This window comes from Oryctolagus cuniculus, chromosome 18, assembly GCF_964237555.1.
Source record: "Oryctolagus cuniculus chromosome 18, mOryCun1.1, whole genome shotgun sequence".
In the NCBI taxonomy this organism is placed as follows: domain Eukaryota; kingdom Metazoa; phylum Chordata; class Mammalia; order Lagomorpha; family Leporidae; genus Oryctolagus; species Oryctolagus cuniculus.
In genome coordinates this window covers 24,911,631-24,927,918 of record NC_091449.1, presented here as the reverse complement: position 1 = coordinate 24,927,918, position 16,288 = coordinate 24,911,631, and the positions used below count along the sequence as shown (strand labels likewise).

Sequence of the window (16,288 nt, the reverse complement as noted above, 5' to 3'; positions counted from 1 at the left end):
TTGATTAATTATTCCGTCTGACAATAGCGTGTTTCTAATGCTATTCACCTGCCTTTGATGATTGACAACTTTTCTGTCTGATTCAGAGCAAACAGCTGCTGCCACCATCTCCTAGCAACCCGGGTGTGATGGATGAGCCCCCAAGATGGATGGCTGCAATAAATCATGTCTCCAGCCATAAAACTGAGAAGAGGGGATAAGAGGAGAAGCGAACAAAAACCAAAACAAGGTTTCTCCCCATGAGTGCACTCAGTTCCTCACCAATTATACCTGAAATGGACTTTGCACCTAGCAATAGCAAAGTTTCCCTAATCAGTAAAAAGGGGATGATGCCATTTGTATCAAAGGTGTTTAGCACGGTTCCTGCAAATTGGCACTTGTACTCCCATTACCGCCAACACTGCCCAAGTGCAAGGGCAGGGGCTCAAAGTTTCGCCTTCTCCTGTCACGTCTCAGCAAGGAGCAGTCTCACCTCTGGATGGCTGCAGGCCAGTCCAGGCAGCAGCATCTGATCTCCCCCCGCCCCCCACCCCCTACAAATGCCCGGATAGGTGACAGCAGCTGGGCCAGCCCAAAACTGAATTCTAAGCCATGCTCCTGCGCAGGCTGTTAATAAAGTTCTTTCAAAATAAACACAGACACACACACCAAGTTGCCTGGAGTCGGCGAGTGAGCAAGCGGCCTCTCCACTGCTTTGCTGCTTCCGGCGGACGCGGGCGTTTTCCGTGGCAGGGAAAAGTTTGTCCCCGCAGCCGGAGGAGAGGGACAGTCAGCCCTTCCACACATTCTAGATGCTATTTGCTTCAGATTAAAAAGCCACCCCGGCCTAACTTTCTGTCCCATCATTTAGGAAAAAAAAAAAGAAGAAGAAGAAGAAGGAAAAGAAAGGAAAAAAAAAGAATGCCTATGTTATCAGCCGTACAGAAAGCCTGGAATTTAATTAGCAAACCCAAATACAGTCACACACTTAATAGAATCCCCGGCAATTAAATCTGCACCACCGGGGCTCTCATGGTGGAGGAGCTGGAGCAAAGAGGCCAGCAGAGACTCAGTGTGCTTCCTCCATGGGGGAGCCCGGCGGCCAGGCCTCGGAGGAGGCGGCCAGGCCAGGGCCTCGGCGGCGCGGCCGCCAGCAGCCAGGGGCTCCTGGCGAGGCAGCCTGCGTCCCTAAGTGCTTCCAGTAGGTGGGGGTGTGCTGGTGCACAGAGCCCCGGGGTGATGGACCGGCGGGGCCTGCGAACAGCTGTCCACATCAGTCCCGGTGCGGCTGGCGGTGGGGAGGGGGGGCGAAGGCAGACACCCAGGGGAGGCGAGCAGGCTGCTGGGCGCAGGAGTGGGGAGCCGCAGAGGACCGTGTTGTATCTGCAGTACGCCTGAGACGTGGTAGTCTCTGCTGCTTCGTTCCCACACCACGACCCGAGCCGACCGGCGGTTTTTTAACAGTTATATTGTGCTAAGCTGTTCAGATACAGATTTGAAAAAAGGAAAAGAAAAAAAAGAAAGGCATGACACACAGTTTAAAACATCAGACAAGGGTTCTGGCTTCAGCCACTGCAGCTCTGTTTATATTTTAATGTTTCGTACGTGACTGCCTCTATGGGGGGGGGGGGGGGGGGTTGGAGAGAGAGAGAGAGAAAGTTGCCTGCTAGCTTCAGTGTAAATCACACCCACCTCATTTTTTTTCCCTCGGTGTCCTTGGAAATTATTCAAAATTAGAACCTTCCCGTCCACCCATCCCCCTTCCCCGTCACCTTCTTTTTTTTTGGGGGGGGGGTGTTCTTCTTTATTGTAATTGGGAGGGCTGTGTCTGGTCAGGACTCAAGGCCGATCGATGGAAACACACACACACAGGCCCCTACCCTGCCCCAGCCTGTCCTGCTCTCAAGTTACAGGTTTACACGGCAAGTCTAAATAATATTCAAAATGATAAATGGCACCCCGGGCCCGGCATCCACCATCAATCTTTTTTTAAGGAACATCCATCTTCAATAACGCACGTTTGAATCATGTGAAGCCTGGAGCCCTGAGATTCATTTAGACCACCCCTCGCAAAGCCGGCCTGCCTTGAATGATACCTGTCAGCCTGCCTTCCTCCCCAGCCAGGACCAGAGAGGGGGGGAAAAAAGAAGGAAAAAGAGAAGAGGAACTGGGAAGGGGGGGAAGGGGGTGGAGTCGGAAGGGCGGCTTAGCAGATAATACCAAGGCACAGAACCTCTGCCCAGCCTCTGCCAATCTCACGGCCGCCACGCTGCACACCCAGCCAGCCTCTCTCCCCTGCCTCCTCTCTCCCCTCCCTCTGCCTCTCGCCAAATCAGCAGTGCTCTCTGCAAGCAGCTCGGTACTGTACAAGGAGGAGGAGGAGGAGGAGGAGGAGACAGCATCACATGGACCGGGCTCCCCTCCCCGCCCTGTTGTCTGGCTGGGGCCCATATGATAAATGACATATGTCATTCTGTCAGGAGGGAAGGGTGGGTCAGTGATGTATGACTCTGCTGAAAAGGAAATCGACTGTTTGGCATGGTGTAGCTCTTCTCCTCCAGGATTTAGTTTCAGAACTCTGAAATGAATTCTCCGACGTTTCAAGTGCATACTTAGGGCAGGCTGATGGGAGGCCTGGGGAGATCACACTCCATCCTCGCCCTGCCCTTCCGATGGCAAAAAAAAAAAAAAAAAGCACACCAAAAAACAGCTCTGCCACTGGATACCTGCAAAAGGCCACGCGTGTGTCAACGTCCCCGGCAGTCACACACCAGGGGTTATTAAAAATGTGACTTAAAAAAAAGAGAGAGAGAGCGCGAGAGAGAAATGAAGTGGAGTAAGGTTAGTCCTTTTATTTATTTATTTTTTAATGGCAAAGGGCTGACACAAAAGCAAGATAAAAATTAGCATGTTTGAAGTAATCGTCCTACAGCTTGACATCTGCATAGTAAATTTTAAAGGAAAAAAATGTGTCAGACAGCCGTGAGCCGCCTCGCCCTCCCCCCTTTCATTAGCTCACTGCCAGGGTGGCACTGCTGAACCTCATTACGGCGAGAGGATTTATGAAGCTGAACCCAATGGCAAAGAAAAGGCATCTGTCAATAATTGTAGGGAGCTGCACTCACAGCTTTGAAATCTCATTAAGTATGCAGTTATCAGGCATAAAGATCAAAAACATTACTCAACTCCGACAGAATCTTATGGAGGAACATTAATTAGCAACAGGCCTACAGTACAAAAAAAAAAAAAAAAACACAGACTTCCTCTTACACCTGCCCAACCCACAAACCTAAAGCAACACTCCCCCTCCCGCCCGCAAAAAAATAATTCCTGGCATCTGAGACTGATCAAGAACATGAAACGAGAGAGAGAGAGAGAGAGAGAGAGAGAGAGGAGAGGAGGAGAGGGAGGGAAGGGGTGGGCGGCAGGCAGGCAGGGAGGGAGGGAGACTGGGTTGAGGAAGGGCTTGGCGGTGAGCAGAGGAAAGGAAGAGGCTGTCAAACTTGAGAAGGATGTCAGCGCTGGCCCTGATTACAGGGGCCCATGCAGTTCTCAGACCTTTTATCATCCTCGCCATCAAAACCAGCCTGGGAGCCACTGCCAGGCCTGCAGCCCAGGCCAGGGGGGCCCGGACCCCGGCACCCTCCTTCTGGCAGCCTGCTCACCTGGCAGGCAGGAGACTGCCTGCCCAAGGCCCCACGGGGCAGATCCTGCTTTCTCTCCTGGCCGGGGCTGAACCCCAGTGGGCTCAAACCAGCGGCCGGGCCGGGCTGCCCAGGGCATTGTCGCGGCACCCACCTCCACCTCGCCTCCACCTTAGCGCCTGCACCTTTCTCTTGCATCAGACACACCGCACTGCAGCACGCCCCTCTCGGGCCCTCAGTCTCCTCTGTTGTGTTTCTGAGCACGATTAGTTCAAACACAGGGGACGATGCAACATAAATGCTGGGAACGTACGTGGAAACCGTGAAGCCGAGAGAGGGGCATGGGGCCCTTAGGCCTCCAGGCCAGGGAACAGCTGTGGACAGGCGTCCCAGAGCTCTGCCTGGGAGTCTGACACCAGGGCCACCAAGCAGACGAAACTCCAGCATCTCCACTTCCCCGCAAGCCGCACACTCCCCTGATGCCCCGTAGCCTGGATCCAGGATGGAGGTGCCGAGGCCCCAAGGACGGGGCCTTGAGGAGGGTCCTGGCTTCAGTCCAGCAAGCGGCATGAGCCAGCTCCCTGGCACACTGTGCAACAGTTAGGCACCACCCCCAGGTTCCCCCAGGCAAGGTGTGGGATGGGAGTAATAGTAACGATAGAGTAAATACTCTGGTCTCATTTTCACTATTGCACTGTTACAGAAAGGTGCCCAAACGCACATGTTCACACACTCACACGCTCGCGCGCTCTCTGTCTCTCTCTCTCTCTCACACACACACACACACACACACACGCACACACACACACGCGCACGACACTTCCCATCAGCCCGAGAACACCAGCACCACAGCATTGGCTCTGCTCTGAACCCCTTGCGACCACGCTCCTGATCCCCTTACTCTCTCCCATGCCATGCTCTCCCTGCCCCAGGACCCCTTCTGGAGTGTTCACCCCATCGCCTACAGAGGATAAAACCTTCCCAGTCAGGAGCCACATCTTTAAGGAAATGGGCATTAAAATTCCTAGGCAACCAGCTTGGAGAGCCCTCCTTTCCAATAAACGCCTCCCCTTTGGAATATCAATGAACAGAGCTCGGGTCAATTGTCACCTATCACCTATGACCACACGCAGTCAGGAGCAGCTGTCTGTCAACCAGACCTGTTGGGAAGGCATTTTTGCAGTGGTGTTACAATAAGGTGTTTATATTTTTTTATGTGCTTACCATATTACCTTTATTATGTGTAACATCAAAGTGATTATCGCAATTACACCTAACAGAATTAATTACAGAACTTCCCATCTTCGGAGGATACATATGCATTAGAGGGAAGCAGAAGAAAGAAAACACCTTGATTGTACTAACTATTGTTGGGCTGTGCCTTCTCCAGTGGCAGGGCTAGACCACCGGCAGCCCCAAGCCTGGGGAACCCAGGGGTTTCACAGGACAGGAAGCAGTGTTTTCTTAAAAAGAAGTAACGCTTTCACTTAACAATGTGCTGGCTCCAGTGGACAATATAAAATCGAATTCATTTTTAAAGTGCAAATCTTTAAAAGGTGCTGGTTAATCCAGCCAACCAATGTTACTACATAAAGGAGAAAGCGCATGGGTGAAAGACTTACAAGTCTTTACGTATGCAAAATAAATTCACTCAAGGCTTCATTAATATTAATTTAAATTCAAAACCCATTTACATTAAATTGTTCATTAAAAATTGCCTATTTTATGCAACATGCATTTCTCAAAGAACTCCGAGGAAACTGAATACATAGGACGAGATTTAATGATGGGGATGGAAAATCCACAGTAACTGAGCTGGAGTCCCTGCACGTATGTTATCACACAGCCCTTGGCTCACCACGAAGGATGGGTTCCAGTTTGGGAAACAAACAGACATCAGAGCATTTTGTTTTCTGCTGCTGTAAACTTGTGAACACGACCTTCTGGCCTACCCCAGGGGAAGAAGAAGAAAGGAGGGGGAAGAAAAAAAAAAAGGCAAGAGAAATGGGTGGGGTGCAGAGGGAGCTCGGGGGCAGAGTGGACAGGAGGTTCAGTGGTGCCACCTCGGGACCCCACCTGTACTCCTGACGTCCTTCCGTTTTCAATCTGCGAACATGAGCATCCCTAGTGCCCAGAAGGGTCCAGAATGGACATTTCTCTCTCTCCTATGCTCCGCCCCCTGCAATCCTTTATCCCCAAAGCCAGGCAGCCAGGAATACCAGGAATATGACCAGGAGGAGCTGGGAAGTTCCTTGCCCAGGTGCCCGCCCTCCCGAAGATCATCTGAACTTGCCCTGTTTCCCCAACAGCTGTTTTGGATGAAGAAAACACAGTCCTAATTAATAACATGTGTCCTGACAGTATGAATTAATAATTTATCATTAAGTCCAAACAAATCTAAATTCTCCTTCAAGAGCCACACCTTGGCGTGGCTGGGAAAGGAAGGTGAGCGGTTGGCCAGAAAGTGCAGGTAAACACGACCTTGACTGAGACGCTTTCTCCCTCCTCCGTCCATCTCCTGGGCTACTCCTGCTGAAATAGTAGAACAATTTATAGAATTGAAAGTAATTAAACCCAAGAATCTAAATGCTGATCAAAACAAGCGTATGTGCTAGAAATGTCTTCTTTTTTAAACGGGGCTTATAAAATATTCAATATTTGGTCAAGGACACTATGTAATCTTTATTAGAAAGATTCCTACGCCTGGAGTATGACAGTTCTGCAGGCAATGGTCACAAGCAGAGGATGTTCTATTACTGTCTTTATTATTATTATTATTAGTTCCAAAAAGCATAGTATTATTCTAGTCACAGTAGCCTAAATTTTTCAAGTCCACATATAATGTAAATTCTTACAAATGTCGAAACAGTACGAACAGCTATCAAGTCTATGGCTCCATTCCTTGAATTCAGGTAAGAAAAATAAAACAGAAAGCAGGGGTTGGAAAAAAAAGCATTCACAGCCATTGTTTGGTAGGATTTAAAAAATTAATTTAATGACTAACTGCAAATACTGGAAACTAGAATTAATCTGTCTGGATTTTTTTTAAAAAAAAGGCTTACAGACATTTAAATGCATGTATCAGGACACTTTATCAACCTAACATAAAATTGTCATCTTATCTTATTATATGACTATTTTATGCATGTGTCAAAGAATTTAAAAATGACTGCCTGTCTATTGAGTCTAATTACAAGTGCACATTATCTGTCTGGATGTATCAGTCCATATCATTGTTACCAAATACAATATATTGTATTCACCTTTCATTTTTAACGGCAGACACAGAAACCACAATTTGGAGCATAACTCACACACACACACACACACACACACACAGAGCACCTGAGAGGTTTGAGGCTAAGTGATGCCACCCACAGTGCGCTTCTGCCCCACGTCCCTTACTAAACAGCTCCTTCCACTGGGCCGAACACTCGCAGTGGGGTAACACACATGCCTTACTTTATTATTTTTTTAATTCATTTTTTTTTTCTTTTTTACAACAGGACCAAAGCCATTTTCATGGTTCATGCAGGGAGAGGCAGGCACACCTTACAAGTGCACTTGGTGTCACCAGGAGCTGCCGGTGTTACTAGGTTAAACATGGCGGGTGCATGCCAGGACCAGGGACTTCCCAACTCCTTCCCCTTCTGCCTGACTCCACCCGGACACGTGGAGAGGGAAAGCATGGGAAACAGCCTGGGCACGTGGCCCTGGGGCAGACACTTCTCCTTCCAGAAACCCCAGCCACGGAGTCGGGGGCAGGGGGAGCAGCGGTTCTCCCTCTGTGAGCCCACCTGGGCTTCCCGGCCTTTCCCACGGCCCTGAGCAGTCGCCTCTCCTCCTGATCACTTTGTGAAACCATCTTTCAAAAAGAGGGGGAAATCAGAGTTGCGAGGCGATTTCAGCAGTAAGCAACACCCCATCCTGACTACCTCGCTGCTCTCCAGGCGCGCGCTCAAGGCAAAACCGAGAACAAAAATGACAACAGCAGCCGCTCACAATCAAGTGTGGCCCTGGAGAGCACTGAAGCCCTAACTGACAGTTGTCAAGATAATGGGGGCACAGCCGCTTGATTCTGGAAGATTCTCTCCCCTCTGTGGATGTCTGTGGGAATGCCCCTGCCTCCCGTCCCTTTGTTTTTCCCTTTCATCTTCAGGATTTTCCTTTTATAAAAATGTGCACTGCTCCTTCACAGTTCGTAGGAAGTGGGGGAGGGAAAAAAAAAAAAAGAAATCACAGAACAGCCAAAAGCAGTCACCTTGCCACCCTGCTGCAGAGAGTACCTGCCCGGCAGGATCCCCCAAGGCTGTGGCTGCACTGTGCTTGCCAGAAGGAAGGCAAAGCCTCTCTCTGGGCTGCCTGGGATTCAGAGGGCACATAGGACACCTCCAGGTGGGCCTCCTCGCAGGCTGGCCCAGGGGCTCCAGGCCTGGCGTCCCCGCAGTGTTCTGCGGCACCAGCGAATCCTAAGTGTTAAGGGGTCCTAGTTGTCTGTGTAAGAGTCAGGATGCCCACAGGGTTGCCCTCACCACGTGGCTCCTAGAGAGCTCCCCAGAAGGCCAGTCCCTTTGCACACAAACCGCACTCCAGAGCTCAGTGGCAAGCTGTTGTCCACTGAGGAATTTTTTTTTTAGCATTAGCCTTTTACGATTTCACATTTTCCTTAGGGAAAAGTCTATGCATAGATGAAGCATTACTTGCTATCGAGTAGTATTCTAAATTTTTTTTCATGGCTTGAGAAACAAACACCACGAAGGGAGATGGCCCAATTCTAAGCAAGAGGTGATGGTCATTTTGCCGGAAGGATGCTGGCCTTTCCCTAGTCCTGCCCTCTGAGCTCCTCTGGGCAGCCACAGCCGCACACACGCGTGCACACACACACACACACACACACATGCACGCGCCTGACCCTTAGCAATTCCACGCTCCGAGAAGGCAAACCTCCACCCAGGTTTTCCTTCAGCGGGTGAAGGACCCAACCTGTCTGTCTCTGAGACAAGCCACCAAGCCATGCGCCACCTCGATCGGGAAAAGAAAAACCCCAAAGTACAGAAATTCGTCTTTTCAGGGATTCTCGCAGGCAGCGGCTCCGTGTGGCATTCATGTGTGCACCTGTGCACTACTACGTGGAGCAGCTCGACCCAGCCCCCGGCCGGCCGGCTGTGGCTGCTATTCTACCCCAGCCCATTAAAAGGGCCCTAATTCCTATGACATGATTATCCAGGTACCAAAGCCCATTTGTCACCTGCAGTAGAAAATTGAGTTAATGTACAACTAAAGGCAGCCAGGACTGTGTAATATCAACTTGATTACATCAAACTAGCTGCAAACCTAATTCTGCTGGATGACACTGCGTCGAGCTTGTCATCTCCAATCATTAAAGCTGTCAGGAATCCATCAGGTTTACAGCTAATTAGGTGAACACTAATGAAGCTGGCAAAACAACTTTTCTTTTTTTATGGCTGAGCGGACCTTTCAGTTTGGAGAGGGAAAAAAAATTCCCGAGTATTCTCAAGGTTGCTGGGGACTGGATTTCCAGTTACCGATCAGCAGACATCTCCACCCCCCCCCCCCCACCAACTCTCTCTCTATCAGTACAAAGCCATCAGTTTGTCATCACTCCCCGGTATGCCACAAAGGCAGGCCGGAACCTTATAACGCACAGCTGTGAGAGAACCCAAAAAAATAAAATAAAATAAGATGGGTGGGGAGAGAAAATGGGAAGTTTCCTGTCCATCCAAACAAGCAAGCAAACAAACACAAAACTCACAGAGCCCACGTACTGGCCTGTGCACACACCACTCCAGCCTACATGTGATGTTTGGTTGTTGTTGTTGTTGTTGTTTTGTTGTTGTTTCTCTCCACGCTTCTTCAATCAGTAGCCCTTCAGTCATTCTCCACCCCCTCCTGCACACGTCCATTAGGGCAGAAGCATTCTGATAAAGTAAATCCAAAACCAGGGTATGGGAAAGAACAGAAAAGCACTCACGCTGCCAACTTCTGATTGACCATTAAGCTATTGATGAATGTGCCTGTCAGGAGGCAGACAATTAAATCAAATATGAAACAAAGTCGTTTTGACGGGTCATTCTGATAGAGCAAAACCATTCTCCCATCTCTTATTAGTCGTGCAGTCAAGTTTTTATATAATGAATTTTTTTCTTAACTGACCTGAGATTTCCTGGCTGGCTTTTTTTTTTAAAGGTGCAAAAAAAGGTTAGCGAACAGGTTGCTATTAAAAAAAAAAAAAAACGCAAGAAAACCAACAGTGCATTTTCTCCTTCTCTAATATTTTTAGAAGTTATCAAATAAGAGTCTGAGATTGGCAGGGTGCAACAGAAAAGATGAACTGTAAGAGAGAGTTCTGAACCAAATGGAAAGATGTAATCACATATGGTTCACTTGATTGAGGCGCGCAGATACCTTAAAATGTGTATCCAAAAAGGAAAGAAAAAATTTCAGAGACTGGAAGAAGCCCAAGACATTCCTACCACCCAACTTTGTGAAGGATCCCTCCAAAGTTTGAGAGTTTATTTTGGGCAGATCGGCTCATTGCTTGAGCCTGGAATTTCAAGGAGACAGTGGATGGGCAGGCAGCATGGGGGGCCAGGAGGTGAGCTGGGAGGCCACACTCCGCCCCACCGGTACCACTGGCGTTTTCAAACTTTCTCAAGCCGGGCATCACCGGGCACAGGGGGCCAACACCTACACTATATGCCCCAAACCAAGTCAGTTCGTTGGTGCGATTTTCTGAAGACACTCACAGCCAAGTACACTTCGGAGAGGAGAAGGCTCTAAGGTTCCCTGCCTGGTGACCCTGGGTATGCAGAGTGCAGCCCCCAGGCAGTGTGGGCTGGCATGACCAGAGTCACCTTCACTTTCACCTACTCCAACACCCCTTAGCTCCACGTGCAGCGCCCCAGGGGGCTCAGCCCTTTCCTCCCAGAAGGGCCCCTCTCCCTGCCCGCCCCAATTCCAGCCCAAGAAGTGGAAGAAGAGAAGAGAAAAAGCAGTGAACACCCAGTCGGGCCTCCCCTGGAGACAGCATCTGAGCCTTTGCTACTCCCATCAAAACCCATCGCGTCCATATGTGGTCCTCCGGGCAATCCGCCCCAAATTCCCCAAGTTGCACTGACAGGGCCATCCTGACGTCACAGAGCCCGGCCTCACTATTGCAAGTGATTTATTGATGTTTATTGGGAATGAATAGATCAAAGGCAGCAGCATGACGGGCGATCAATCAGTCATCAAATCAAGGGTGGCAACGGGCCAGAAACCCTTCTTCCAGGCAGCATGGCCCCAACCGACATTATTGCAAAATAATGTTGTGTGTGTGAGAGAGAGAGACGGTTCTGTTTTGTTCTCAGCGATGCCTTTGCCAGAAAAGGAAAGAATAATAATAACGATGATAAGAAGAAGAAAATCGTCCCATTTTTAACGGGAGTTGACACTCCTGGCAAAAAATAAAATAATAAAATAAAGTGGGGGGGTGGGGTGGGGAGAAGTAGTGTCGCGTCCCAGAAGTAAGTGTAGCAGGAGGAGACGCGGGTGGGAGCCGCGGTGCCCGCAGCGAGGGGGCCCGGCGGAGGGAGTGCCCGCGCGGGGCGCCGGCCTGACAGGCAGCTGACAATACCCAGACCCCGCGCGCTCCGCTCTCCACCGCCGTGCCCGGCGTGGGCCCGACAAACGCAGGGTCGATCAGAGCGGCAGGGAGGCGGCCAAGGGTCCGGCTCCCTCGCCCCGCACGCTCCGGGCAGTGCCCCGCCGGCTGGCCGCGGGAGGACACTGACGGTGTCCCGGGGAACTCAGGCGACCCCGCCCGCCCCCATCCCACCCCACCCCACCCCCGCCCCGCAACAGACACACACACACCAGGGGCTCCCCTCCCGTCCGCTCGGCCCGGCCCGGCCCGGCCCGGCCCGCGCGCGCTTCCCCAAGTGGGTGCGAGCGGGACGCGGGGCAGAGCGCTCGGCGGGGCGTCCGGGGGGCGCGCGCACCCACGGCGCGGAGCGGCCAGAGAGTCGGGCGCCCGGAGTTAGTGGGCGCCCGCACCCGCCCGGGAGACGCGGCTGGCGGCCGGGGCGCGCGGAGGAAGAGGAGGCGGAGAGCGGGAGGAAGGGGAAGCGGCTCGTACCTGCTGCGCGCCGGGGCGCCTGCTGCTTCCTCCTCGGCATGATGCTGCTCCGGCGACTGCCACCGCCGCCGCCGCCGCCGCCGGGCTGAGCGCGCGAGGGAGGGGCGGCGGGCCCGCGCGGGGGGGGCGAGGCGGGCCTGCTCGCTGCTCCCCCCGGAGAGCGGCCGCCAGCAGGCTGCTGCTGCGCCCCGGCTCTCCGCGTCCCCCCCGCGCCGCGCTCCGCCGCGCTCCCCGAACGTGCGGAGGGAAGAAGGAGGGCGGGCGAGGGAGGAGCGCGGGGGAGGGGGCGGGAGGAGGAGGAGGAGGAGGAGGAGGAGGACCGCGCTGCCGGCGGAATGGGAAGTTTGACAAATCGCTCCGGAGGCCGGAGGAGGAGGGGGCGGGGAGCCGCGGCGGCCCTGCCCCCCCACCCCCCGCCCCGTCCCCAGACGAGGTGCGCCGGGTTCGGGGCTGGGGGGCGGGGAGACGCGGCGGAGGCGGGCGGAGGGGCGGGAGGAGGAGCGCGGGAGCGGCCCCGGCCGGTCCGGCCCCGGCCCCCCGCCCCCGGGCAGGGGGTCACGGCCTCGGGAGGGGGGGCGCGCCGCCGCCGCCGCCGCCGCCGCTGCCGCCGCCGCCGCCACCACCACCGCGGCCCGGGGCTCGGCGGTCCAGTCTTCTGCCCGCGGCGCGGCTGGAGCGGCGGCGTCGGCAACAGGCAAGCTTAAAGGAAAAGGAGATGATCGTGTCACTCGGCCGCCCGCGGGGGCGCCGCGCCCCCGCCCCGGGCCCCCCCAACCCCCGGCGCCCGGGACCCCCGCCCAGGCCGGGCAGAGGGGCGCCGCCCCTCCGCCTCAGCCCCGGAGCGAGCCACGCAGGGGCGAGGCGCCGGCCCCGCCGAGCCCGTCCCGGGGCGGTCGCGGCCCCTTGCCCGCGCCGCCGCCTCCCCGGCCGGCCTCGCCCCCCACCCCCGGGCCGCCCCCGGCCGCCCCGCTCTCGGCCCGCGCCGTCCCGCGGCCCCGGAGGATGCCCTGTGGCCCTCGAGGGAGGAGGCGTGCGGGCCGCCCTCAGGCCCCGCGCCTCCCGGGGCTCCTCCCCCGGGACCCGCCGCCGCCCCTTGCCCAAGCCCCCCTTCGGCGGCGGACAAACTTTCCCGGGCGCGTCCCGGGGGGCCGGCGTGGGAGGGGGCGACTCCCAAGTTTCCTCAGCTGACTTCGGGACGGTCACGGCCCCGCCGGCCCGCCCCTCGCCCTCGCCCCCGGGGCGCCCCGCCGCGCAGCCCGATCCCGGGGCGGGACGGGGGCGGGAGAAGAAACTCGAACTCGCGCGCCCATCCCCCGCCTCGCCTCCCCGGGGCGCCCCCGAGTGGGGGGCCCGCCACGCCGCCGCGCGCCTGGCCTGCGGGCGGGAGTGCGCGCGGGGGGATTGATTATTGATCGGGTGATCGGGGTCGCCGAGGCTCCGGGCGGGTGCGGCCGGCGGGCCGCGGGGGAGGAGGAGCTGGCGGGGCCGCGCCGGTGGCGGCCGAGCGACGCGGGCGCACTTACTGGCGGCGGCGAGGGCGCGGGTGGGCCGGGGCTCAAGGGGGCGACCCCCGGGCGGCGGTGGCGGCGGCGGCGGGGGAGCAGGAGCCGGAGCCCGAGCGGCGCGGGCGGCGGCGCATCGATGCGCTGCGGGCTCGATTGCGTCTCCCTGGGCCGGCTCTCGGGCCGGGAATGGGGCGGCCGCGGCGGGGCCGGCTCCGGGCGCTGCCGGGCGGCGGTGGCGGGGCCTCCGGGGCCCACGGTCCCTGAGGCGGCGCTGCGCCGGGGCGCGCAGGCTGGGTCCCCGGAGCTGCCGCGGGCCCTGAGGCCCGCAGCCGCTGCGAGGGCCGGCGCCCCGCGCCCCGGGACTGGCTGCCCCAGCGCTCCCGGAGCTTCGAGCCGTGGCCGCCTCCTTCCTTCCTTCCTCTTTTTTTTTTCTTTCTATTCCTTTTTTTTTTTTTTTTTTTTGGTTCCTCTCCCCCCTCTTCCTCTGCCCTGTCTCCTTTTTATTTTCTCTCTGTGATTGTTTCTGCAAGTTTGTTTAAAAGTTCACCGCATGCTTTCTTCTCTCGTAGACCGGGAGCCCGCGGTCTACTCTGACGGTAAGATCCCAGCTCCCCGCTGCGCACCGCCCGGCCCCGATGCCCCCGGGACGCAGAGGCGCCGCCGCTGTCCTCCGGCCATGCGGTGGCTGCGGGCCCCGGCACGCGGGAGCGCTCCGAGTTGGCGGCTGCGGGCCCCGGGCGGGGCCGGGAGGCGGGGTGCTGCGGGGCTCCGGGCCTGGGGCGGGGGGCTTCCCGCGCCGGGCGCCTGCGGCCCGAAAGGCGGCCCCGTGGGCGACAGGCGCTGCCCGCGAGCGAGGACACGGGTGAGTTGGCCGACGCCGCTGCGGCGGCCCGACTGTCGGCTGCGGGAGGTGGGCACCGCGCGGGTCGGCGGCCCCGGGCCCCGGCCCATCCTCCCGGGCGCACGGGAGGTAGTGTGCGCGCCGCGCTGCACGCCAGGGAGTTCTCTCCGGCCCAGCTCCCCTCCTCCTGCCCTTCCCCTCGCCGCTAGGCCCACCTCGGCTCCCGCGCCCCCTCCCGCCGCGGGCCGCGGCCTGAGCTTGGGGCTCCGCGTTGGCCGCCGCCGCCGCCGCCCTAGGACTGCTTGGCCCTCCCCCGCCCAGGCGCCGCGCGCGGTGCGATCCGCCCCAACATCTGTCCGTCCAGCCATTGGCACATCCATCAGTGTCACCGGGCTGCACATTGCGGCGACAGCCCGTCACGCACCACACGGGCTATGCGGCGTGCACACCGCGGCCCGCGCTGCCCCGCTGGGACACGCCGGCGGGGTTCCTGCCCGGCGCGGCACGGCCGGGGTCTCTGGTCTCCCCGGTGTTGTTTCAGCCGCACGCGCCTCCCCCCTCCTCCCCGTGTCCGGGCCGGCACAACGTGAGTGGTTGGCGGTGCGCATCCAGCCCTCTCCTATTTCGCCAGGTGTCCTCTGCCCTCTCCATAAGGGCTGGGTGTGGTTAGCAGCGAATGGAGGGAGGCTTCCCAAATGGGCACCGAGTACTGCATAGACGCGGGAGCTCCCTGAAGGCTGGGGCTGCCGCGCATTGCACCTGGGCCAGGGCTGGGGCGCCGAGGTCGCCGCCCGTGTTGGCCAGGGGCCCGCACCCTGAAACTTTGCCGGCCGCCGCCTGGCTGCTGTGCTCCAGGCCTGCCAGAGAGGAGCCTGGGAGGGGGGCGGAAACAAGGACCCTGTGAGAACTAAGGGTGCGATTGCGGGAGCAGTGGCGTCCGGGCGGCAGTTGGGCTGCCACTCACTCGTTAGGGGGATAAGGCAGGAGAAGTCCGTGCTTTGCGCAGAGCCCGGCCCGCTTCTCCAAGATGCTGACCTCGCCATGGTTGCGGGTTCCTTCCCGCAAAGCTTCTGCCCAGTCTGGCCAGGCCAAAGGGGTCTTTCTTGTTCACCACCCCTAAAAACTTTGGGGAAAGGGAGTCCGGAGATGGACTCCTCGGACGCCTGATGTCCCTGGCATTTTACCTGGCTGTATTCTGCCGGCACGTATTTCTTCCCCGCGCGGCTGCGGAGTCCGGCCCTGGGGAAGCGGCCACGCGAGCGGGTCGGAAGCCCGCGCGGCTGCGCGCCCCGCGATTCGCTAGTTAGACGGGAAGAGGAGAGCGGCCGCGGGCGAGCGAGCGCCGGGGTCGGTTCCTTTCCCCAGGAGGCCCAGGCCACGGCGCGGGCGGCGGGAAGGGACCCCGGGCGCGGGGCTCCGCGCAGCGCCGCCGCGGCCCCGGGCTTTCGCGCTAGGCTGGAGAGCGGAAGAACCCCGCGCCCGGCGGAGGAGCCGGAATTCTGTAGAAGATATACCGCGTGGAAATCTTTTCAACCCCTCTTCAAGGAGTTGCATCTCTCTTTGAGAAGCAACTGCGGGCTTGGGTCCCTGCGCCAGCACCTGGTGCGCCTCAGCCGCATGAGTTACGCGGAAAAGTAAGCGCCTTAGGCTGGGGAGATGAGCCAACCGCCGGGAGGTGCTCCGTTTCCGGGAATAATAATAATAATAATAATACAACCGTCCAAACAGGAGGAAAACTGGGCGTAGGGACTTCCCAGAGCAAAACCTGCAGGGGAACTACCCCCTCACTTCGTAGCCAGGTGGCTCGCCCTGCCACTGAGTGGCCACGCTGACGTGCCCAAAACACTCCCATAGGCCAGCAAAATAAATTTGATGCCCCAGATTGCATGGCAAAGCCCAGCAGCCGCAGGACGCTAAGCCCTACTCAGAAGTGTCCACAAAGGCAGCTCCTTGACAGCGGTGGGAAACCCTACTCCAGCTCTCCAGTGCCAATGAACCTGGGGCTCCCTCCCTAAGGCCTCCCAGGGGGCTGCTTGAGCCCGGGAGTGGTCATGACTATGGCTAGCCTAAGTCCTGCCTAGACCAGTTCATTAAATAAAGAAACAAAAGGCATTGCTCCTAACAGGTGTACAGTAGAGGGCAAGTCCTTTGCCCACACACCTCTCCTGGGATCCTCAAGTCC

At 57.1% G+C, this 16,288-nt stretch overlaps 1 protein-coding gene across 3 annotated transcripts in view; it reads right to left on the bottom strand.

The window, feature by feature from the left end:
• TSHZ3 (teashirt zinc finger homeobox 3) overlaps positions 1 to 13,671 on the bottom strand; it is a 74,429-nt gene extending 60,758 nt beyond the window's left edge. For 2 of the 3 annotated variants that reach the window (XM_070063709.1, XM_070063710.1), the window contains exons 1-2: positions 13,284 to 13,671; positions 11,761 to 12,459 (exon numbers count right to left, since the gene is read on the bottom strand). In XM_070063709.1, coding sequence (XP_069919810.1) covers positions 11,761 to 11,800 — 40 coding nt within the window. In that variant the 5' untranslated portion in view covers positions 11,801 to 12,459; positions 13,284 to 13,671. Of the gene's footprint in view, positions 1 to 11,760; positions 12,589 to 13,283 lie in introns of those variants that run through there. The other variant, XM_070063711.1, reaches the window with a different exon arrangement.
• Between the last annotated feature and the right edge of the window lie 2,617 nt (positions 13,672 to 16,288).